General features: G+C 66.5%; 4 protein-coding genes across 7 annotated transcripts; 1 reads left to right on the top strand and 3 right to left on the bottom strand.

Annotated features, from left to right (window-relative positions):
* Positions 1-9,872, bottom strand: WDR97 (WD repeat domain 97). The gene is made up of 24 exons (XM_059168670.1): positions 9,738-9,872; positions 9,401-9,528; positions 8,596-9,224; positions 8,344-8,465; positions 7,484-8,174; positions 7,270-7,412; positions 6,936-7,175; positions 6,770-6,860; positions 6,452-6,584; positions 6,163-6,354; positions 5,891-6,121; positions 5,579-5,728; positions 5,225-5,482; positions 5,018-5,143; positions 4,850-4,933; positions 2,733-2,861; positions 2,453-2,635; positions 2,152-2,349; positions 1,880-2,077; positions 1,676-1,797; positions 1,438-1,600; positions 573-1,114; positions 420-481; positions 1-309 (listed from the first exon to the last, which is right to left on the bottom strand). Exons 1-24 carry the CDS (start codon positions 9,865-9,867, stop codon positions 107-109), a joined length of 5,148 nt encoding a protein of 1,715 aa, XP_059024653.1. The 5' UTR covers positions 9,868-9,872; the 3' UTR covers positions 1-106.
* Positions 9,873-9,990: 118 nt separating this feature from the next.
* MAF1 (MAF1 homolog, negative regulator of RNA polymerase III) lies at positions 9,991-13,216 on the bottom strand. The gene is made up of 8 exons (XM_059165484.1): positions 12,767-13,216; positions 11,907-12,032; positions 11,678-11,806; positions 11,435-11,600; positions 11,168-11,289; positions 10,968-11,087; positions 10,655-10,801; positions 9,991-10,544 (listed from the first exon to the last, which is right to left on the bottom strand). The coding sequence occupies exons 2-8, from the start codon at positions 11,987-11,989 to the stop codon at positions 10,523-10,525; spliced, it is 789 nt and encodes a 262-aa protein (XP_059021467.1). The 5' UTR covers positions 11,990-12,032; positions 12,767-13,216; the 3' UTR covers positions 9,991-10,522.
* Positions 13,217-13,364: 148 nt separating this feature from the next.
* On the top strand, positions 13,365-18,169 carry SHARPIN (SHANK associated RH domain interactor). 4 transcript variants are annotated; one of them, XM_059165468.1, is made up of 9 exons: positions 13,367-13,833; positions 14,095-14,269; positions 16,775-16,906; positions 16,979-17,120; positions 17,198-17,288; positions 17,358-17,511; positions 17,591-17,709; positions 17,800-17,928; positions 18,006-18,169. In XM_059165468.1, the coding sequence occupies exons 1-9, from the start codon at positions 13,657-13,659 to the stop codon at positions 18,093-18,095; spliced, it is 1,209 nt and encodes a 402-aa protein (XP_059021451.1). In that variant the 5' UTR covers positions 13,367-13,656; the 3' UTR covers positions 18,096-18,169. The 4 variants fall into 4 exon arrangements, with proteins under 4 accessions (XP_059021450.1, XP_059021452.1, XP_059021453.1 ...); XM_059165467.1 differs by having other exon boundaries at positions 13,365-13,833; positions 17,591-17,928; XM_059165469.1 differs by having other exon boundaries at positions 13,366-13,713; positions 17,591-17,928.
* Positions 18,170-19,033: 864 nt separating this feature from the next.
* Positions 19,034-21,802, bottom strand: LOC131826348 (cytochrome c1, heme protein, mitochondrial). Its single transcript, XM_059165480.1, has 7 exons — positions 21,332-21,802; positions 20,518-20,714; positions 20,315-20,441; positions 20,071-20,228; positions 19,833-19,993; positions 19,418-19,518; positions 19,034-19,332 (listed from the first exon to the last, which is right to left on the bottom strand). The coding sequence occupies exons 1-7, from the start codon at positions 21,800-21,802 to the stop codon at positions 19,228-19,230; spliced, it is 1,320 nt and encodes a 439-aa protein (XP_059021463.1). The 3' UTR covers positions 19,034-19,227.
* Between the last annotated feature and the right edge of the window lie 1,318 nt (positions 21,803-23,120).

Consider the following 23,120-nt stretch of genomic DNA (forward strand, 5'->3'; position numbering starts at 1 on the left):
TTTCTCTGGCCACAACCTCTAGACTTTATTTCCAGGGGAGAGCAACTGGCTGGAGGGCCACATCTTGGCTCCGTGCGGGAGGGAAGAGCCTGGGCCTGCAGCCTGGTCAGCTGTAGCTGTCGGGGTCCGTATCTTCCGGCAGGAAGTAGCGCTGCAAGGCCGGCTGGAGGAGCAGCGGGGGCAGTGGCCGGGCAGGCCTGGGCCAGTCTGGGGGGAAAGGCTGGACTTCTGCCCTCGGCAGGGGCAGCTTCAGCATCCGGATGGAGCCGCTGACATTTCGGCTCACCCAGAACCGGGACCGCTTCCAGCCTGCAGGCCAGCAGGACAGTGAGGTCTCCGGATGGGGCCGATGGCCACTGGGACCCTGGCTAGGGTGGAGGGAGACGTTGGGGTCCAAGCCTACCCCTGTCCCCACTCACCCCTCAGTCTCACTGGAGACTTCTGGACCTTGGCCTCCTGAAGCCGGAGGATGGGATAGTGCCTGGAGGGGTAAGGAGGGAGCTTTGGCCCCGCCGGCCCCTCAGCGGCCCCCCAACCTCGCAGGCCCTGTCGCAGCCTGGGGGCCCCCTCACCAGCATTCCCGGGGCTGTGGCAGTACTGTGTTGTACTCCAGGGGGCACGGGCTCGGGCGCAGCCTCTCAAGCTGCTCCTGCGGGAGACCCTGCAGCTGAGCCCGTGCCTGCAGCTGCTTGCAGAAGAAGTTGAGCGCGTCGATGGTCCCCAGGTCCAGCATCTGTGACCGGGACCAGTCTGTCTGCTCCAGTGGTGGCAGCTCTTCCGGCAGCACGTCGGGTGCTGAAGTGCATGCACAGATCTCGGGGGGCCAGAAGTGGGACAGCGCCTCCGAGAGCCCGCGTTTGGTCCGCCCCAGGCGCCTTGGCGAAGGCATCAGCTTGGCTCGGGACTGGACGACCACTGAGTCCAGCTCCCGGGGCGAGACCACCAGAGAGGACACCCAGGAACGGACCGGGGCTGTCCCCGAGACGGGAGCTGACCCAGCGAGCCCCGAGATCCGTGCCAGGGCCTCCTTGGGAGGAGGCAGAAACACCGCAGTCTGGGACACCTTCGGCAGCATCTCTGACAAATTGGCCATGGAAGGCTGCAAGCGTTGCATCTGTGGGGGAAAGAACTGGTTGCTGATGCCCCACCCCCAGCCCAAGGCAGAGGCTGCCCCTCCCCCAGCACAGAGGCCTCAAGCTGGAGACCTGGCAGCAGACTCCTTCCTGGGGGGGGAACAGGAAGAGCCCCAGAAATGGGGGGTTGGGGACAGGAGAGGACCCATGAGGCACAGACACAGAGCAAGGCAGAGAGCTGGCCAGCCTCACCTGGGTCCCCTGCCCCTCCCCCTCAAAGACCTGGGGAAAGCAGGTGGAGGTGGGTGGGGACGGGGGGGGGGGGGGGGAGCGGGGCCAGTAGCCCCACCCTGCCCGTCAGCACCTGCAGCCTTCGGATCATCTCCTCCAGCTTGTGGCAGCAGTGCTTGCGCAGGGCAGCCTTGGAGTCGACGTCCGGGGCCCGCACCCAGGTCATCATCTCCTTGAACAGGAAGCCCTGCGGGTCCTGAAGGCCTAGCCCGTCCAGCAGCTTCCTGAGCTCGGGCCTGGGACAGGTGCGAGCCGCTGACTCGGAGGCCTTCCCCCGCGCGCGGGGAGCTGGAGCGGGAAGCGGGACTCACCGGCAGGAGGCTGGCGAGTAGAGGAAGTACGACAGAAGCTCCAGCACCACCTCGCGCGACTCCAGGGAGCAGGCCAGCAGCAGCTGCAGCGCCAGCATCACGAACTCCTTCTGCGTCGGGTCCTGCGCGCACCCGGCAGAGTGCGTCGGGTCGGGAGGGCGGGGCGGGCCGGTGGGGCGGGGCGGGGCTGGGGCTGGGGCGCACCTCGAGACTGGGGGGCTGGTCCAGGTTGAGCAGGCCCACCAGGAGGCCCTGCAGCCGGTTATGGAGGTCTCTGCTCAGGTCGGGCAGCAGCCTCAGCAGCGCCCTCAAGACGTGCACGCGGTCCGTCCAAGAGGCCTCGAACAGCGCGTCCATGAACATTGAGGCCAGGCCCTCCGCCGTGCCCACCTCGGGGTAGGCCTGCGGGTGCCGCGAGCTGAGGCCCTGCCCCCTCCCGCCCGCCCGGGCTTCCCCGGTGCCCCAGACCCCCGAACCTCCAAGGTGAAGACAGGGAAGAGCTCTTTGAACCAGTTCTGGCCGACGAAGAAATGCAGGAGCCTGGGCAGATACCTGGAGCGCTCTTCCCGGAGCGCGCGCCCATAGGAGTGCAAAGGCTGGCGAAGGCCGGTCTTGGGCCCCGCTGCGGTGCGGGTGCGAGAGTGCGTGCGCTTCGGGGTCAAGTACTCCGAGCTCTGCGGGGGGCGGGGGCGGCAGCGGCTGCAGGCCCCTACTCTCCAACCGCAACGCACCGCCCTCCAGGGCCCTCTGCAGCCCAGTCCCCAGCCAGGCGCCTACCTGAGCCTCCGTCTCCTCCGACTCAGAGAGCTCCCCGTGTGGGCTCAGGGAGTCTGAGAGCCAGTCCAGGGAGCGCTCCTCCTGCTCCTCTTCCCCCAGCCACTGGGTCAGGTCCTGCTGCCCCTTGGCACCCGGCTGCCTGATGCGCCACAGCTGCCATAGGTCGTCCTGGTGCCTTCCTGGCTGCAGAGAGAGAACAGGTGGCCTCTGGCTCGCTGCGGGGCGGGGCCTCAGGCCCTTTGCTGCAGAGCCCAGGGCAGGACCCCCCAGCCCTGCTTGCCTTGGGCCTGCGGTGGCTGGTGAGCTGGGCGAGGGCGCCGGGGCTGCTGACCTCCTGCTGAAGCCACAGCTGGCACAGCACAACCGAGTTGGGCACGCTGCCGGGGAAGCCAATGGGCCGCCGCAAGTCCTGGGGCAGCACAGGGCAGGGGGCTGAGAACCTGAAGGCCGCCCCACCCCAGGGGTGGTGGAGGCTGCCTGGCAAGCACCCCGAGCGCGTGCCCTGCTCCACCTGCTGGGGGGCACACCCCGTCTGTGCCAACTTGTGTGAAACCACCGAGCATTAGAGACTGCTCGGAATTAAAACTTCATCCTGTTTTTGAAAGAGGAATTATAAGGAACTGGGCCAAGACTGAACATAGGATGCGGCCCCTGCGTTTTTTTTTTTTTTTTTTAAGACTTTATTTACTTATTTGACAGACAGAGATCACAAGCAGGCAGAGAGGCAGGCAGAGAGAGGAGGAAGCAGGCTCCCCGCTGAGCAGAGAGCCCGACGCGGGGCTCGATCCCAGGACTCTGAGATCATGACCTGAGCCAAAGGCAGAGGCTTTAACCCACTGAGCCCCCCAGGCGCCCCAGCCCCTGCATTCTTGATGAAAAGAAGCGAACCCTGGGCAGGGCCCCTGCTGGGCTCCGTGGGTGGGGCGCGTGGCCTGTGGTTTCAGGGTTGTGGGTTCGAGCCCTGCACTGGGTGTTCAGATTGCTTAAAAACAAAATCCTAAAGAAAAGTCGGTGCCCCGCAAAAGCTCTTTTCCCACAACCGAAGCACAGCACTCACAAAACCAGTACGGCGCAACGTGATTGTATCCCCCAGAACTTGTGTGACTTTCCTAGGGCTCCTCCTGGTCGCTCAGGCTGGCCCCTGGCTCTGCTCCTCGGCAGGACTTGATCAGCGTTGCTCCGGAATCTGTGCTCCCCAAGTTGCAATTCTAAGACCCAAGGTAAGTGCTTTTGCTTTACCTCAGTCCTGCCTCTTTCTTCAGTCGACACCCAAGACACGCACATGGGCAAAAAGACCCTTTAGCAATCCGGTGGAAGGACAGTCAGTGAGCCTTCAACTGTGACGACTGTGGAGGAAGTCTGGGCAGCTGCTGGCCTCTGGGGAACCCTGACAACCCTCCCCACTCCACACAGGACTGGGACCTCAGCCCTGGAACAGGGATGTCTAAAAGAAGCATTGGGGGGGGGACGCCTGGGTGACTCCGTGGGTTAAGCCTCTGCCTCTGGCTCAGGTCATGATCTCAGGGTCCTGGGATTGAGCCCCGCATCGGGCTCTCTGCTCGGCGGGGAGCCTGCTTCCTCCTCTCTCTCTGCCTGCTGCTCTACCTACTTGTGATCTCGATCTGTCAAATAAATGAATGAAGTCTTTAAAAAAAAAAAAAAATAGGGGCACCTGGGTGGCTCAGTGGGTTAAGCCTCTGCCTCTGGCTCAGGTCATGATCTCAGGGTCCTGGGATTGAGCCCCGCATCGGGCTCTCTGCTCCACGGGGAGCCTGCTTCCTCCTCTCTCTCTGCCTGCCTCTCTGCCTGCTTGTCATCTCTGTCAAAAAAATAAATAAAATCTTTGGGAAAAAAAAAAAAAAAAAGGAAGCATGGGGGTTGGTGGTAGGAACTTGGAGGGGGATGTTGAGGGTTTGGGTAGATGGTTTCAGCTACAGGAAGCATCGGCACCTGCCATGGCAGCTGGCAGTGCCAGAATGTGCTTGGAGAGAGGCCTGTCTGGGCGTCTGGGGTGGGAGAGGTTGGGAAGGTGGTGGACAGCACGAGACCAGCTCCCACTGACTTCACTCCTCTAAAGGGAGAAGACTCCGGTCTTCCAGATGAAGTCCGTCCAGGCCCCGCCCGGTACTCTAACCAGGGAGTGTGCGGGCACACTCGACTGGCAGAGGCTCTGGCTTGGCCTGGCGCCTTTTCTGGGAATCTCCAGCCCTCCGGCAGCCGGTCCCCAGAGAAGAGCAGCGCCCAAACTGGGCCGGCCAGGAGGTGAGTGGAGGGCTGTGGGTGGGCACGGCTCTCAGGTCAGATCCGAGCACAAGATCTGCAGCGAAGGGAAGATGGGGTGCCTCAGAAGGTCACCCCCGGATGGAGGTACGTCTGGGAAGAGCAAGGGGCTCTCACCTTGTAGGGCCGAATGGTGGCAGGAAAAAAGCCTCGGAGACTGGAAAGAGGCTCATTGGGCCGCCTCTTCTTCAAGAGGGGGACCTGGGAACAGGAGGAGGGCTCAGAGCCAAGCACGGGCCCTCAGTGCCCCTGCAGCCCCGCTCTTGGGGAGCTCAGACCCCTTACCCTGTGCTGTAGGTGGAGGGGTGGGGAGTCGGGGACTACAGGCTTCTTCCCTCGGAGTCGTTCCCACTGTAGCTGCAGGTCCAGACTGAGGCCCAGGTTACTGCTCAGCGAGGAGCGGGCCAGCAGCTGGGGCGACAGAGATGTCGTCACGGGGTGGCAGCAGGGTCATAGGGTCAGGGCAGAGGTGGGAGGGACGGGAGGCCTTACCTGGGATGCCCTGCTGTGCATGCTCCGGCGTGTGGCTGGGGTAGGTAAGGGGACTCGGCGACGATGGGCAAAGTGCCGGCCCATGGCTCCCGGCTCCTGTCGGGCGAGGGCTGTGGGTGCCGTCGGGCCTTCAGCGCAGACCCCCGGCTGCCAAAGACCGCTGGCCACTCTGCGTACAGTGCACACGTCCCAGGTCTCTCTCTCCACAGTGAGGGTTGTGGTGCTCCACTGCCGGAACTCTCTTCCAGAAGGCACGTCCTGGGAGGGACGCAGGGGAGATGGGCCGTGTCAGAGCCCCTGGGTGAAGGGAGGGGCTGGAGTCCAGGCTGAGCCCAAGGGAGGCCCCATGCCCACCAGCAAACTGCGGCCATAGATCAGGCGCAAGTAGTTGTCGAAGGCCTCCTGCCGCTGTTGCCAGGGGGGTGGGTGGGGGGCTGCGGGGACCCCCAGGCCCAGCCTCAGCTGCTGCAGGTCTCGGTCCCGGGCAGCGAGGGCTTCCAAGTCCTGCGGGAGGGGCTGGGGGTCAGCTGACTCCTCCTTTGGTCTTGCCATCTGCTTCCCAGACAACCCCAGGGACCCCGGGGTGTCCCCCAAGGACTGAATGGGAGTGGCCTGGGCCGTGGCCAGGTGCACGGTTGGGATGGTGAGGGGCAGTCTCCGTCCCACCTCCTCCAACACTGGCCGCGGAGGTGTCGCTGTCTGGTGACGGACGGAAGATGAGTCCGGGCTGCAGACAGGATGGGCACAGGTGCGACACTGAGTGTCTTCACCAGGTGGGTTGGGGGATGCCGGGGCCGGGGCTGGGGCTGGGGCTGGGGCCGGCCAGGCCTCTGGCAGGAGGACAGCTGTCAGGGCTGGGTTTGGCTCACGGGGCGGGGGTGGGGCAGGGGATGGGGGCTAAGTGGCCCCAGCGCTCTGCGGCATTGTGCTGGGGTCACACAGCCAGGCCCTGATTCAGGGGAGGTGGGCGGGGGCCTGCAGGACAGCTCAGCTGGGCTGCCAGCAGACCTAAGACCGGGCATCCCCTGGAGGTTGGCGAGCCTCTGCAGCTGGGTGGAGGTCAGCGACTCCTGGCTGGTCAGTGGCAGTGGAGGGTCAGGCACCACATCAGGGACCTTCTGGCACAGGCTCTGAGCAGGAGAAAGGAACCTAGAGCGCAGGCCTGGGGGGCAGGGGCTTGTCTGCCCACGGCGGCCCCACCCTGCCCATCCCGTGCTCGCCGTGTACCTCAACCAGGTACGATGTGGGCAGGTAAAGCCTGTGAGACACCAGGCAGAGCTGGGAGCCCAGAGCCAACACCAGGTCCCCGCTATCACTGCTGAAGGTCAGGCCCTGAGGGGGGCCATTCAGCTGCAGGAGCCTGGAGGGGTGTCGAGGGCCAGGGTCCAGCCCCGCTCCGCAAAGTCAGAAGCTGAAATCCTGGCAGGGGCAAGGCCCTGTTCCTTGTCCAGCCTCCAGGCTCTGGTTGGGGGAGACGGAGGAGCCCAGCTGGCCACCCACAGGCTCCCAAGCCCTCCCCCCTTCCACCTCCCAGCCCCAGCCCACCGCAGCAGGCGGTTCTCCGCGGTCCAGATGCGCACGGAGCAGTCCAGGCTGGAGCAGGCGTACAGGCGGAGCGAGGGACAGCAGCACAGGCCTGAGGGACCAGGGCTCGGGTGAGGGACCAGGGCCCCGCAGCCCCTCGGGCTTTACTCCTGCCCTGCCCACTCACCGGTGATGTGGTCCGTAGGGTCATCCTGGGGCCGGTGATCAGAGCGGGGACTGTCGCCCAGGCCAAACTGCACCAAGCCGTAGGTGGCGCTGTCGGGGTCCTCAAAGGCCACCGTGATGCGCCGGCCGAGCGCGCAGAGCCCCACGGCGGGGTGGCAGCAGGAGAAGGTGCGCAGCAGGCTCAGGCTCTCCTCGGCGGCGTAGGGGTAGACGCGCCACATCTTCACCGTCAGATCTCCGCCTGCGGGAGTGGGGGGGCGGGAGCCGGGGCTGGGCCTTTGCGGGGCGGGGCGGGGACCCCCAGGCCGGCTATGAGGGGGAGGGGAGATATGGACCTGAGGACACGACGCTGTTCCAGGTAGACGCGATGGCGGTGACGGGGCCCGGGCTATGCGCCTCGGTCTGGAAGACGGTCTTCGAGCTGTGCCACTCCAGGACGGACAGGGTGCCATCCGTGTGCCCCAGCATGGGTAGGTACCTGCGCAGGACATCTCCGTCGGCGCGGGCGCCGCCGCCCCGCCCCGCCCCAGCGCGCGCCCGGGCACCCACCGGTTCTTGTCCTTCCAGGCCCGCGGCGCGTCGCGGCGGCCCGGCTCCCCCGCACGCCGGCACACGGCCTGCCAGCTGGCCCGCGCGCCGCCGGGGTCCGTGAGGTGGCTGTAGAGGTGCAGGCAGCAGGGCCTGCGCGCGGGGGCGGCGGGCGGGCACACGCGCCGCAGCACGCGCATGGGGCAGCGCGCCGCGTCCGCGCACACCAGGTGGCCGGCGCGCGTCAGCAGCCACAGCGCCTCGCGCGGGAGGCAGTAGAGCACGGAGGCCGCGCGGTCGTCGGGCTCCAGCAGCAGCGCGCTCACTGTGCGCCCGGTCGCCGCCGCCACCAGGTAGACCGAGCCGTCGGCGCAGGTGCACAGGAGGCGCGCCGGCAGGAGCGGGTGCGCGGACGCGGGAAGCGCGGGCACCAGCTGCAGGTGAAGCACCGGCGCTGACAGCTGCGCCAACGGTGAGTAGAGCTCGCGGAGGCGCCACAGGTCCACGCCGCCGGTGCTTAGGGAGAGCACCGGCCAGCCGGGGCCAGCGGGCGCCAGCAGGCGGGTCACGAGCCCACACGCGGCGCCCGGGCCCAGCGCCACCTCGTCCACCTGTGCCGCCGTCTGCAGGTCCCATGTGCGCAGCGTCCCATCCCGCGAGGCCGAAAGCACCCGGGATGTGTTCGGGAGCACTGCCAGAGCGGTCACTGGGCCTGTAGGAGGGGCACGGGTCACTTGGGCGCATGGTCAGCCCGGGATACGACCAGCGCGGGAACACTTAGCTGGTGCTGGCAGAGCTTCCGGACAGCCCCGAGCTCCTCCCGCTGGCCGGGCACGGCACGGAGAGACAACGAGCCTCAAGGCCCCGGCGGCACGGCTCACCTGTGTGGCCCATGAACACCATCCGGATCTGCCAGTCCGCCTCCCACACCTTCACTGTGCTGTCTTGAGAGGCTGTCACCACTGCTCCCACCTCTAGGCAGTAGGCCACATCCCAGATAGTGCTGAAGGGGAAGAGGAGGCCCTGACCCGCTCAGCACCTCCTGGCATGGGAGCTGCTGTGCCCCTGCCATGACCTGCTTGCCCTCCGGGACTGCCACCCACCCTTTCTCTCGGTCCCTAGGTGCCCCTCACGTTTTGTGCAGGTCCTGGCGCACATCTACGAGAGCCCAGGTGTGCAGATCGAAGGTGAGCACGGCTGAGCCGTAGGCCGCGAAGCAGCATGGGACTTGGTGGGAATGTGGGGGTCCCAGAACCAAACGGGTGAGTGTCCCTGCAGGACTTGATGGCAGCTGCAGAGGTGACCCACGCGGCACCAGGCGGCGACCCCCCGAACGGAACTCCCAGAGCACCAGGCTGCTACCTGCCTCTGCCACTAGCAGCAGCCCCAGGCTGGGCACTGGCAGACCGCAGATGGGCTCGTGGCCCGGCCCCCTGGCCACCCCTGGCTCACTCAGCCACAGCAGGCTGAGGTCAGGCCTTAGGATGGCCAGCCCCTCGGGGCCCCAACCCACAAAGCGGCTCGTGGTGTCCTGTGGGCCCTGCATTGCCACCAGTCCCGTGAGCATGGCCGGGGCCCGTAGCTTCTTGTCAGCCCAGCCGTCCTCCCTGTGCACGTGCAGGTGGCCTGCACTGTCCAGCACCACGAAGCGTCCGCCCGCGGGGTCCTGTGCCACTGAGCACGGCCCAGCTGCCACTCTCAGATGGCGCAGCAGCTCCAGCCCATGGGTCAAACGCGCCACACACAGCTCACTTCTCTTCTCCTGCGGGCCAGGACGGCAGGCTTAGGGTCAGTGGACAGGTAGGGGCGGGTGGCTGGAGCGTGGGGCGCCTGCCTCTGGGAGCCGAGGGATCTGGGCTGAGGGCGTACTAGGGACATCTGGGCGAAGAGATGGTCCAGGAAAGAGGCCTCCAGGCAGGGCCCACAGGCAAGCCCCACCTTTTCCACGAAGTCATGGAGGCCCCCACGGAGAAGCAGCCACAGCTGGCGGGCACGAGCACGTGGAGTCTGGTTCTGCCACCATGAGCTGCTGGTGAAAAGCCGTGGCATGGGCTCCGCAAACAGCTCTGCGGGTTAGCAGTGGAAGCGCTGTCACCCTGTGCTCCAGCAGCCCTGACTCTGGAGGCTGCAGCCAGCGCAGGGACCAGGGACAGCCTGGGTAGTGTGGCACCGTGGCAGACAGAACTCCCGCCCCAGCGAGGCAGGCCTGCTGTCGTGCGGGCGTGGGGGGGGGGCCGGGGGGGGGCAGGAGGGGGGCCGGGCAAGGCCACCTCACCATTCTTTTCCTTGAGCAGCCCTGGATCCGGAATATCGTAGGTGTCCGCATCGTACAGGTCCGGGTCCAGCAGCAGGCTGTCGCCTTCTGCTGAATAGGGGTTGCCCGCCTCTGACACCTCAGTCTCCATTCCAGCCGCAGCAGGTCCGGGCGGTTCAACTGCCCCTAAGACCGTTGCTAGGCTACCAGACGCCCCGACCCCACCTTCGACGCAGACCCCACCCCCAACATAGCACAGAGGTTAGGTCCCCACTAAGTCACAGAAATTTTTATTGGAAACAAACAGCTGCAGCAAAGTGACACTCAGTGCACGCTGCCCAACGGGCGAGGTGGCGGGGGAAGGGAGGGCAGGCACCGGTGGGCACCAGGGGCTGGCCAAGCCCAGGGCGGTGACCGCAGGGGCCTGCTGACTGGATCTCAGGCCCTTGGGCTGGAGTGTGCAGGCCCATGCCTGATCCAGCACAAAATACAAAAATAAACTCTGTAGTCCAGCTGTCCCTGCCTGTGTCAGGTCCCGGGGGCAGGGCAGTGGCTCTTCCCACCAGGCCCTGCGCTGTCCAGGCCAACCACAATTCGGGCAGCAGGAGCCTGTGGTGGGAGGGGCGGGGGCGGGGTAGACATCTGTGGGCGGAGCCAAAGGGCTGGGTGGGCGTGTCCTGGGGCGGAGCCGGAGCCGTGGCAGAGCCAGGGGCTGACTACCAGCTGGGGAGGCCCTGGGGGCCCTCGAGTGGGCAGTTCCCGGCACTGGTTGAAGCTGAATGAAGCTGGACCTCTGCTCCTCATCCTCACATACAGATCACCGGGACCCTGGCAGGAGGTGGCACACAAGGACCTCAGAGGAGCCAACACCCAGGGGGTGAGGCAGAGGCGTGCCCACTCTGTCCTGGCCAGCCCTGGCTTCAGCAGCCGCCACGCACCTGTCCTCCTCCATGGCACCGGTCTCCTCGGGCCCGCCCTCACCGCCTCCGCCGCCGCCGCCCTCCTCCTCCTCCTCCGCCGCCGCCTCCTCTCCCAGCTCCATGTCCAGCTCGTTGCCTGCCTCCGAGGGCGTGTAGGTGGATCCGCTGGGGGAGGTGCGGGGACTGGTCTTAGGACCGCCTGCCCCCGGCCCCGCTGCCGAGCCCAGGGAGAGTGTCCGGGAAGGAGAAAGTCAGGAGTGGGGTGGGCAGGGCTGCGGAAGCGGGGCGCGGGCCAGATGGGAGCCCGGGGAGGCGGTGGACGGGGGCCCACCTGATGGAGCGGCAGCTGAAGAAGACAATCCTCTTCAGCCGCTTGTTGTAGAAGAAGTAGTTGAAGGACCAGAGGCTGCCGTCCTCCCCAAAGGGGTCTGAGTCCAAGTCTGGGTTGTAGCTGGGGAGTGTGGGGCAAGAGGTGGTGTGAAGGCCCGGGGGGCGCACACCCAGGGCCCGCCTGCAGGGACGCCAGCCCACCTGTAGATGTCACACTCGGCCAGGCAGATCTCCTCATCCACCGCGTCCCACAGCTGCGGCTTCAGGGCCTTGAAGTCCTCCCGCACGGCCGAGAACAGACTGCAGTTCACCGCGTTAACCACCTAGGACGGTCACAGTCGGGACTGACTCAGGGTGCGGGACAGAGGGCACACGCCGGGCCGAGCCCAGGGGCCCCTGCAGGTAGGAAGCACAGTAAGCAGAGCTGGGGGGGGGGGCTGTGAGCCCCTCCCCCAGCCTGACCCTCACCCAGCTGAGGCTGGGTTCCCTGCTGAACTCATGGCTCCGGGCGGTGCTGAAGTCATAGTCAGGCCGGAAGGACTCGTTGAGCGTGGCGATCAAGTAGAAGAGGGTCTTGCGGCTGCACGTGTCGCTTAGCGGGCCCTCGTCCTCACCACCTTGGCTCTTGCTCAGTCTGCACGGAGAAATGCATCAGCCCGGCACGGGCCCGCCCCCTACAGCCCACAGTGGGCAGTCTCTGCCCCGGCTCACCTGCTGGGGCTGAGGCCCGAGGTCTGGGGAGGGGACAGCGCCTCTAGCACGTGGGGCTGGCCCTCCTGGCAGAACTGCTTAAACATGTGCTTGTCGTCTCCTGCCATTTTACACGAGTAGCTCTCGATCCTACAAAGGGCGAGGGGGACCATGGAGCATGCCACCCCGCAGGTTCAAGTCTGGGCCAGGATGTCCTGACCTCTGAGGCCCCACGGAGCCCAGGCCTCACCTGCCGATGATGTGGGCATCTCCAGTCTCCACTGTCAGCTGTGAGTTGATGGCCTCGAAGCTCGAGTTCTCCAACAGCTTCATGTCCTTGGGGAAGGGGTCCTGCAGTGGGAGGGTCTAGTGCTGCCTGAGGATGAGAGACAGTCCCTGAGTATCTTGGCCCTGGGGCCGAGCGTCTGGCCTCCCTAGCCGGTAAGTGGGCCGTTAGTGACACGCTGAGTCCCTCCTGCGCTCGCTCCTGAGCCCTCAGCACTGGCAGGAGAGAGAAACTGGATCCTGTTACCCGAGAGTGACCGGCCCAGGCTCCAGCTCAGCCAACCCGCTTCTCCCCGCCCCGGTACCGGGGGGCGAACCAGGGCTCCTGCTCACGGCAGGGCTCGCTAGCTCATGTCCCTGGACTCCCAGGAAGGCACGGGACTCCAGCAGGACCTCGGGCTAAGCGCCTCAGTTACGGCCAGGACCTGCACCGGGTCGCGACCCAGCACACCGGGGGCTGGGGGCCAGCGGTCACCCGGACGCAGCTCCCTTCCCTGTGCGACGGGACCTCTAGCGAGGTGGAGAGGGAACCCCAAAGCCTCCCTGCTCCTCTCCGCAAGGGCGCCTAGTTCTTCGGACACCAAGGAACAGAGGCAGGCAGCACGACCCCCGAGGGGCCTGTCGGCCGGCAGCTAGGGCGCTCCAGCGTCAGCCTGGCCTCACCCGCCTCCGACGGGGCAAAGGAAAACCCCAAGCCAGCCGCGAGGAACTACAAATCCCAGGGGGCCGTGCGCCTGGGACGCGCACGCGCGCCAGCGCGAAGTCCGCCGGGGGCTTGAGTTCCAGAGGCCCCCGCTCGGCGCCCGGCACAGGGCGGACACCTACCTGCTTGCGCAGCGCTCGGTGCGGCCGGGTCGGGGCGGGCCGGTGGACGTCGTCGCGGGAAAGAAGGCGGTGGGGCTCCGGGCAGCGCGAGCTCCTCAGGACCGGAGGGCGGCGCCGCGGCCTCCGTTCGAGCCGCACTGTATCCGGGGGAAGAGGCTCTGCGGCGACGTCCCGTTACTCCCGGCCCTGCCGGCCCTGCCGGGCTGCCACCGCGACATAGCCTCGCCCCTGCACGGCGACCGACTCCCGCGACCGACCTGCCCGCCGACCGCCACACAAGGCCCGAAAGCGCAAAGGAGCGAGCGAGCGACCTCTGCCTCCCCGGGCCGGACAACAACAAGCGTCCGCGAGGCCCCGCCCCCGCCCCTGAATGGCCCGCTCCAGCCGCCGGGATCGAGAGCTCGGATAACCGTTGGGGGCGCCTCCCGCCAGTCACTCCTAGCCTCCACTTCTACTGGCTGAGGTGCCTGTCCGTCATTCTTTCAAGCCGTGAGGACCCGCCTCCTTCCCTGATGCCCATTGGTTGCGGCCCTCGGTCGTCCCGCCCCTGTTGTCAGCCCGCGTTCCCCGGAGCGGCTGGCGGACTCACGCGGGGTGGGCGGGTCGGGCAGCCCAGAGGGCGGCGGAGGGCGGGCCGGAAGGAGCCGGGAACGGCGTTCAGCTCCCGCCCGGCGCGGCCCGGGGGACCGGACTGTCGGGCTGCAGTCCCGGCCCGCCGAGCCTCTAGGCGTGTCCATCCTGGGGACGGCAGGAGGCTCCCACGCGGGCTCCGATGCTTTGGCGCCGGCCGGAACCCCAGGCTCGCGGCCTCAGTTTCCGGCCGGCGGAGGCGCTCAGCCGCCCGAGCCCACGGAAGCGGGCTCGGGGGGCCGGGCCGGGGCGGACCGGAGATGGCGCCGCCCTCGGACCCGGACTCGGCCGCCGTGCTCCTGGCTGTGCGCGCCGCGGTGAGGCCACTGGGCGCGGGGCCGGACGCCCCGGCCCAGCTGCGGAAGCTGCAGCTGAGCGCGGACCCCGAGCGGCCCGGGCGTTTCCGGCTGGAGCTGCTGGGCGCGGGGCCCGGGGCGGTGAGTGGGGGCGGCGGGGCCGCGAGCCGGGGCCGGTTCCCTGAGCTTTTGGCTTGCCCTTGTGGCCGGCTCCTCGTCTGGAGAGCGGGGGCCAGGGCCGTGCTGCCCGTTTCTAGCGGCGTCCCGTGAGGGTTCCGAGGGCGGCGTGCGGAGGGGCGTAGGTCCGGGTCAGTGGCCTGCAGACGTGACCGCGGGTTCCTTGGGTCATCGCGCAGTGGGTGCTGGCGGGAGACCCTGAGCCTGGACTCTGCCCCTCCTCAGGTCAGTCTGGAGTGGCCCTTGGAGTCCGTTTGCTACACGGTCCGAGGCCCCAGCCAGCATGAGCTGCAGCCTCCACCGGGAGGGCCTGGGACCCTCAGCCTGCACTTCCTCAACCCCCAGGAGGCTCAGCGCTGGGCAGCGCTAGTCCGAGGCGCCACCATGGAGGGACAGAATGGTTAGTGCTCTGGAGTGGAATTCATTTCGCCTGGGCAGGGGCCGTGGGTGCTGGGAGAGAACAGGAGTAGCCCCAGGCCCCAGGCCTGGATGGGGGAAGCGGTGCGAAAGCGGGGCCCACTTTACCCGCTGGTGGGTCCTGAGAAGGCTCCCCGGAGGGAGAGAGTGGAGAAAAGGCACCCAAGCCGAAAAGCTGGAGCCTGGAGTACCAGACACATGAGGGGCAGAGCAGGGAGGCCCTCCGGTGTGGGTCAGACTGACGGCATTTGGAGCAGTGGGATGTGTACTCAGTGGGATTGTGACGGGCTCAGATTCGAGGTTGAGACCTGTGTTTCTGTACGGGCGGCGCAGATAGGGCTGGAGAGAAGAGTGACACCAGAGATGCTTAGCAGATGGAATTGGGTGGATCTTACGGCCACTTGAGTGGAGGAGTTCATGGTTGAGACACAGAGCTGGAGGGAGAATTACTGGGGAGCTCCCAGACAGGGCCTGTGTGCAAGGGTGCGGAGGGGAGAGGAGCTAGCTGTGAGGATCTGGGCTGGGGGTGGGGCTCTGAAGAGGTCAACCCTGGTCCCTAGGAGGGAGGAGCGAGAGAATCCAACAGGCGGGCAGTGCGGCAAGCAGAGGAAAGGGCCATCAACGTATCAGAAGCGCTGCCCGAGGGCTAAGAAGAAAACCGTACAGTGTGGCCTGAGAGAGGCCCAGACGGCACAGCACTTGCGGAGGGAGGAAGACTGTCCATCCCTTGACCTGCTGGGGACTCAGCACCTGCTCTGTACTAAGTGCTTCAGGCCTTGGAGAGTTCGTGTGACTCACACTTCAGACCCTGCGCTCTCGGAGCTTGCATTTCTAGAGGGGAGGCGGGCATGTAAAATACGTAAGCGTACGCTTGCCCTGAGCGTAGCATTGCGGAACCAGTGTGTTGTAGGCTTAGAACTGATGGAACCCGGTGTATCGGTCCAAACACATTCATAAAGTGCAGAGGTTTATTTCCTTTTTAATCATTATTTGAACGTTTTATTAGAGTGCACAAGCGGTGGTGGAGGGAGAGGGAGCAGCAGACTCCTGCTGAGCAGGGAGCCCGATGTGGGGCTCGATCCCAGGACCGTGGAAAATGACCTGGGCAGAAGGCAGACGCTTAACGGAGCCCCCCAGGAGCCCCTAATTTATTTAAGTAACCCCTGTACCCAACATGGGGGTTGAACTCACGACCCCAAGTCAAGAGTCACATGCCCCACCAACTGAGCCAGCCAGGGGCCCCTCAGTTAAAAAATACTTAGGTTGGCGGGTGCCTGGGTGGCTCAGCTGGTTAAGCGGTCAGTGTGGAGTCAGCTTGAGATGCTTGCTCTCTCTCTTTGTCCCTCTCCCCTTCCCCAAGAAATATACATACACACACATATATATATGTAAGTTGGGGGAAAAATAAGTAAAATTGCATCAGATGTTGGAGGAGATGGGAGTGCTGGAAGGGTGGGGTTTGCAGTTTTTTTTTTTTTAAGATTTTATTTATTTATTTGACAGATCACACAGTAGGCAGAGAAGCAGCAGAGAGAGAGACACACACACACGGCTCCCTGCTGAGCAGAGCCCGATGCGGGGCTCAATCCCAGGACCCTGGGATCATGACCTGGGCTGAAGGCTGAGGCTTTAACCCACTGAGCCCCCCAGGCGCCCCATGGGGTTTGCCGTTCTAAATAGGGTGGCCGGGAGGGCTTCATTGAGGTGACACGAGTAAAACTGGAAGATCCTAGTGTGATCTTCACACCCATGTGGCCGGGAAGCAGCAGGTATGATAGCCTCCAGGCAAGAGTGTGTGTGTGACCTCTGGGACTCCGAGGCTGGGCTGGGCCTCAGCCTGGGGGCGCAGGAGCCCTGTTTCTCTCATGGGGCCCATGGCTCAACAGTGAGGGCCTGAAGCCATCCTCAGAGCTGCATCAGCAAGGGGTGGACTGGGCCTCAGGTGGAAGTGAGGAGGGGAGACAGCAGCACGGCCAGCTCTGTAAGGGCGCCCTGAGCAGGCAGTGGAGGCCCCCAGGCTGTGCTGATGGTTGAGCCAGTAGAGAGGGTGGCTGTCCCTGAGGGCACCAAGAGGGGATGTTCGCAACTGCAGGGCTCCTGGTGAGCGGGAAGGGGCAGGCACCTTCTGAGGATCTGCTTTGGTTCTGCTGGGAGGCCAAGGGAGCATCCCTGGCGGCCTGACAGGGCCTCTTTGGTGGACAGGCCTAGGTGGGGCGAGACGGAACAGCCCAGAAGCATGCCAGAGCCCAAGGAAAAGCCGAGTGCAGCTTCAGCTGTGAGGGGTTGGCAGGGACCTTTTAGGGGTCAGTGAGGACCAAGGTGGAGTCTGACTTAACGTATGCGCAAGAGCCCTGGCGGGGGCTGAGGTGAGCAAGGAGGTAGCAAATGTCCTAGAAACCCGAGGTCAGAGAGCAGAGGCCTGTGTAGGAACTCGGCTTGGGGGCTGGATCTCAGGAGACCCCAGCCCCCCCCACATCTTCCCTCCTAGGCAGCCCGTCCCAAGCCCTGGGCCCAGAAATGTGCCCCGTTTCCCTGCCCAGTCCCCCTGAGGCGCCCACGTTCCAGGCCCCACAACCCAAGGTGGATGTTTGCTGGAGCCCGGGAGACGCTGTGCAGAAAGGTAAAGGCAGGTGGCGGAGGGGGTTGGAGGCGGCGGTCTGCTCAGCTGTGATGGCCTTCTCTCTCTCCGCAGAAGAGCTGGTGTGGCGCCTGGCCCGGGCCATCGAGGCTGGGGATGAGCAGGGGGCAGCCCAGGCTGCGGCCATCCTGGCCCAGCATCACGTGGCCCTCAGTGTCCAGCTCCAGGAGGCCTGCTTCCCTGCCGGCCCTGTCAGGTGAGGGCCGCTTCACTCCGCCCCCCCCAGCCCTTCCAGGACCCCCATCCTTCCCCCTGACCCGTGTTCTGGCCCAGACTGCAGGTCACGGTTGAGGATGCTGCATCCTCTGCCCACGTCTCGCTGCAAGTTCACCCCCACTGCACCATTGCGACCCTCCAAGAGCAGGTAAGCATGGGGTCTGGAGAACCCGGCTGGGGGTAGGGGACCTTCAGTGACTTGATGCTCTGGCCCCAGGTGTTCTCCGAGTTTGGCTTCCCACCAGCCGTGCAGCGCTGGGTCATCGGGCGGTGCCTGTGTGTGCCCGAGCGCAGCCTTGCCTCCTATGGGGTCCGGCGGGATGGGGATCCTGCTTTCCTCTACCTGCTTTCAGCCCCTCGAGAAGCCCCAGGTGAGTCCTTGACACAGACGGGATGAGGAAGGCGAGGTGCAACCGGACACACCCCTGAGCCCCACCTCGTCTACTGCAGGACGCAGCCCTCAGGGCCCCCAGAAGTTGGATGGGGAACTAAGTCGCCTGTTTCCTCCGTCACTGGGGGTGCCCAGGGCTGCGCAGCCTGCCAGCTCCAGCCTCCCCAGCCCCCTTCAGGTGGGTAAGGGGCTGGGCAGGGTGGGCCTGGGACTCTCCGGGCCCTGGAAGGAAGGAGGCGCAGCACCTCTGCCCCCACCCCCTTCCCAGCCCAGCTGGTCCTGCCCTTCCTGCACGTTCATCAACGCCCCCGGCCGACCTGGCTGTGAGATGTGCAGCACCCAGAAGCCCTGCACTGGGGACCCCGTTTCTGCAGCCTCTGCCCAGCAGCCGCCAAAGGTACCAGAGGCAGCGGAGGGCAAGGGGGCAGGGCGGCAGAACGGCAGAACACGCAGAATGACCTCTTTTTCGCTCAGCCCCAGGTCCCAGAGAGAGAGGATGTCGCAGTCCCTCCAGGCCCGAGGCCCCTGGACCCCCTCCTGAAACTCGCAGGGGACCTTTGCTGACTGCTCACCTAGGACAGCGCTAGGGCTGGGGAGGGGCAGTCTGGAGTCATTAAAGACACTTCTGAGCCAGCCAAGTGCTGCATCTCTGTGCCTTTCTGCAGACTGGGCTGCTGGGAGGGTGGGGGGCAGGGGCGGGGCACAGCCCCACGGGATAAAAGCTGCCAGGGATGGGGCCTGGCCCTCCTCAGCTGGTTGAGGTGACCTGGCCAGGTCCCGGTGCCAACTCGCCAGTCCTGGGGACTCCAAACCCCAGGGATGCCAGAAGCATGGGTCTGAGCTCTTCCCAGACCCCACGGGCACGCCGAGTTCCCACCAGTGCCACGCTCACCGGGCCTCCTGTCCACCCAGAAACCTTCAAGCATGTGCTCTGGTTCCTCCCACCCGGCTCCCCCGCTTCCCAGACACTGGCTGCCACTCATGGGCTGTTCCAGCCAGGTGCTCCTTACATCCTCCTGGGGTCAAGGCAGGCTCAGAAGCTAGGAGCCCCAAGGCAGGGCCCTGTGGCACCCTGCGGCTTGCCAGGAGGTGCTGTCCCAGCTGCCTGGCTGAGAGATGAAGCACGTTCTGGGCGGCCTCCGCCCACTTTGCTCTCCGCATGGCTAGAGGCTGTCTCCCTTCCCCAGCAGCTCCTCCTGGAGCCCAGGTCCCTCCCCAGGTGAACTGCTGCCAAGGGCTCCTCGCTGCCCTCAGGAGGAAAGCCAAGCATACTGGCGCAGGGCCGGTTACCCCACCAGACCCCTAGGCCTCGTGTGGCCGAGCCAGGCCCTCTTCAGCTCAGCGAGTACTCAGCTTTCCCTAACAGCTGTTTCCTGTCCCACGCTCTGTACGAGGCAATGCTGGCCACACCCCCCAGAGTATCCCCGGGAGCTTGACACCAAGGATCGCAGTCCCAGAATCCCGTGAAAACTCTGCTCCCATCAGAGCAGCTCAAACCTGTGTGTTGAGAAACTTAATTTATTTCCATCATGGAGACAAGATTTTGGAGCCGGAACCTGGTCTCCTGGCTCCTCCCCTCTTTTACCCAAGAAATTGGGGCTTTTCAAGAGGGCCAGCTGAGGCCTGAACAGGTCCAGAGTGGCTCCTGGGCTGGAGGGCCTATCCAGACCAGACAGTGAGCAGACACGGGGCAGGGTCACTTGGGTGGCCGATATGCCAGCTTCCGGCTCTTCAGGACTGACCACTTATGCCGCTTCATGGCGTAGATCAGGGGAAACAGCAAGCCCATCATCATCAACATCTGGGGACGAGGCAGGCTCAGCCGGAGGAAGCAGAAAGGAACCCTGCCCAGTTCCCAGCCCCTCTCCCACAGCCAACCTTTTTACCTTGAGCCCCATGCGTTTGCGGTGGTCGTGCTCTGGCTCAGATGCCCAGCGCAGGAAGGTACACACGTCCTTGGCCACCTGGGACATGGTGGCTGGGGTGCCTGGGCCAAGGACAAGTGGTAAGGGCTGCCCCTGGGGGTCCCTACCCAACCTGGGGTAGCCCTGGAGCACCCCCCGACCCCACAGGGCAGAGACGGGGTCCTCACCAAGGCTTCATAAGGAACCAGAACCCCTCGCCCCCAGCACACAGGGGTCTGGGCTAATTCCAACTGTGGAGGCTGCCCACAAGCTGGCCCAGACACCCCCACACACAGTGTCTGAGCCAAGGAGAGTGCACGGCCCACACGGGAAGCATCCCTGGCAGCGGGAAGAGGAGGACCCAGCGTGCCGATCCCGAGGCAGGGGGGCTTCTCACCGTCATCGAACTCCAGGACCTCGTCGTAGATGGGAGGAGCCATGCCGATGGCCTGGCCAGGAAAGTAGGGGTTGAAGTAGAGGCCCTCTCGCAGCGACACCCCGGTGGGTGGCTCACAGTAGCCCGTTAGCAGGGAGAAGACGTAGTCCTCGCCACCGTGCCTAGAAGCAGATCCGTGCCTCCTGAGCCCGGGCCCTCTGTCCCCCTCCCCACACCCTTCTGCAGCAAGTCCACGTACCTAGCCCGCGTGATGTAGCTGAGGTCAGGGGGCAGTGCCCCGTTGTTGGCTGCTCGAGCAGCCTCCGGGTTGGGGTATGGTTTGGGGAAGTAGTCAGACAGCTTCCCGGGCCGCATGAACATCTCCCCATCCTCGTTGGGGCCATCCTGAACCTCCACCTGCCACGAAGAGCCCATCACAACCCTGCTGTCCACCACGGCGGGAACCCCAAGCCCCAGGTCCTCCTCATCCCTGGGCCCCGCACCTCCTCCGCCAGCGCCTTCGCTTCTTCCTCCGTGTAGCAAACGCCCACCAGGTGGCGGTAGGCCACGTAGTCCATGCTGTGGCAGGAGGAGCACACCTGCTTGTACACCTGGAAGCCCCTGCGGATGCTGCAGGAGGAGGAGCGTTACGGGCGCCAAGGATTCCACCCCGCCCGGCCCCCCCCAGAAACGGCCAGCAGCACACCTGGTGTGGTCCAGGGAAGAGAGGAGGCCACGGTGGGACCACGGGTAGCTGGGGGGGTGCAGCTCCAGGTCACTGGCACTCACGGCAGAGTGCAGGGCCACAGCCAGCCCCGCACCCCCTGCCGCCAGCATGCCCAACGCTGACAGCATCACTTTCCGGCCCCGGGACAGACCGGCCTTCGACGACAAGGGCACTGCCTGCAAGAGCCCCGCTCAGCGCCTGCCAGAACACCACCCGGCCCTGCCTGGGGATCTGCCTCTCGGCGCCCACCTCTCCCGCTCATCCACGCAGCGCCCGCCGCTCCTGCGGGGCACCGCGGCCCCCGCCCCCGCCCCCGCCGCGCTGGCTCCGCGACCGCGATTCGGACCCGGGGAGGAGGTGTAAGGCTGCTGCTGGGCTCCAGGGCTGGGGACGAGGTGGATGCGAGCAAGGGCGCCGGGGCAGGCCAAGGTCACAAGGCAGCCGTCCGAGGTCAGGCTGAGGTCACTTCAGGACGCAGGCCCAAGCTGGAAGGCCGGCGCAGGAGCGGGCCCGGGCGCGCCCTCCGGGAGAAGCCCCCAGCCCCCAGCCCGCAGCGAGCCCGCCCCGCCGCCCCCCACGCTCCGCGCAGGGCGCCTCTGCTGCTCGGAGGGCTGGGCGCCTGGTCCTGCTCCCGGGGTCCTCGGGACGGCAGGCGGCGGGGATGCGGCCGGGACAGAAGCGCCGGGAGGTCGAGGCCGCTCCCTCGCTGCCCGGCCCGCGCCCAGAGCCTCCCCGCCGTGACCTTCAAGGGCTGCGGGGCCCCTCGGCGGACAGGGTCGCGCCCAGAGCTCACCTGGGGCGTCCGCAGCGGGAGCTGGCCGGGCCGCGCGCCGCACAGCAGACCCCGGGCCCGCGCGCCCGGCAGCCGCGCGCCCCGCGGGCCCAGCACCGCCCCACGAAGCGAAGCCGCCGCCGCCGCCGCCATCTTGGCCCTCTCCGGCGCGACGGCTGCTCCCGTCAGGCCCCGCGGCGGTCCCGGAGCCCAGATGTCGCGAGAGCCTAGGGGGGCGGGGCCGGGGCCTGGCCGTCGGGGCGGGGTTCCGCCGAGCCGCGCTCCTCGCGGAGACCGGAAGTGGGCGGGGCCCGAGCAGGCGGCGGCGGCGGCGGCGGCTCCCGCGGCTTCCCGGTCCGGTCGCCTCCCGCCGGTCGCGCGCTTCCGCGCAGCGTTGTCTGCCGCCCGGGTCAGGGTCCGGGCCCCGAGTGGGGGCGAGCAGGGCCGGCGGGCCGGGGGCCCCGCCCAGGCACGGACACCGCTCGCCCTCATCCGCCCGACGAGGGTTTACATGATCGCCGGGAGCCGTCGGGGCAAACCGGGCCCTCGGAAGCCCGGCGCCGGCCGTCGGTGGGAGCGCAGGGCCGGGGCCTCGCGGCCCCGCACGTGCCAGCAGGACGCTCGCCGCGACGGGTCTGGAGACCCGCCCGAGGCCTGCGGGCGGACAGCGGTCCCGGAGGCGTCGCCCCTTCTCCGGGCTGGAGCCGCCGCTGGCCCCGAAGGGCGGAGCCGCGTCCCCGCCGGAGCCGCTGCGGAGCGGGTCTGCGGCCCTGAACGCCCCCCGCGGAGCCCCCTGCGCCGGGCCCGGCCCGGGCGAGCCTGTGCCCTGGGGCCGTTGGCCGAGGGCGGCGGGCGGGCTGGTGGGTTCCGAGCCGCCGGCGGCCGCGGAGCGCGGAGGTCGGGGAGCAGCACCCCCGCGGGGCCGCGCCGGAGCAGGAAAGGGCCCCGAGACGAACGCGCGCGACCCGAAGACGCCCCCGGGGCTTCCGTGGGGGGGACCGGCGGGCTCGGCGCTCCGCGAGGGGAAGCGCCCGGCAGGCGTGCGGCCCGCCCGGCCCAGGGCTCGCGGGCGGCCTCCGCGGGGCGCAGAGCTGCCGGGAGAGCCGGGAGCTTAGCGCTTGCCGCTGTCCGAGCACGTCCGCCGGCCGCGAGCCGACCCGAGGGCCGAGCGAAGGGGGACCCGGGGCTCCGCAGGGCCGATGCTGCAGGCCAGGCGGAGCCGGTTCTCCCGTCCCGGCGCAGACAGCCCCGACCGGCCGCTGCCGCGTCCTTGGAATCCGATTCCCAGCGTCGCCACATCCTAGGACTTAAAATGTCTAGTTTGGGCGCCCCCGGGCCCAGCCAGCGACGCGTGGGCCTTCGGCTCGGCCCCTGCTGCGGGGTCCGGGGACCGAGCCCCGCGCCGGGCTCCCTGCTCGGAGCGGAACCGGCTTCGGCCCCTGGCCCTGCCCTTGCCCCTGCTTGTGCGCGCGCTCTGACAAATAAATATTTTTTTAAAGATTTAGAAAGTCTAGTTTTCCTTGTTTTTAAAGATTTTGTCAGAAAGAGCACAGCAGGGGGAAACAGGCTCCCTACTGAGCAAGGAGCCCCCTGCGGGCTGGATCCCACGACCCCGGGGATCATGACCTGAGCCACTTAGACGCCCCTAAAATGTCTAGTTTTCAGCAACAACAAAATTGTAGAACACTGTAGAGAGCAAGACGAAGTCTTTCACTCAAGCAGGAACCTGTGTCTGGCAATGCCCAAGCCGTTGAAGGTACCACAGCCACGAGATCCTGCTGTATCCAGCACTGATAACCGGCGGTAGCCG

This window comes from Mustela lutreola, chromosome 3, assembly GCF_030435805.1.
Source record: "Mustela lutreola isolate mMusLut2 chromosome 3, mMusLut2.pri, whole genome shotgun sequence".
Classification (NCBI taxonomy): domain Eukaryota; kingdom Metazoa; phylum Chordata; class Mammalia; order Carnivora; family Mustelidae; genus Mustela; species Mustela lutreola.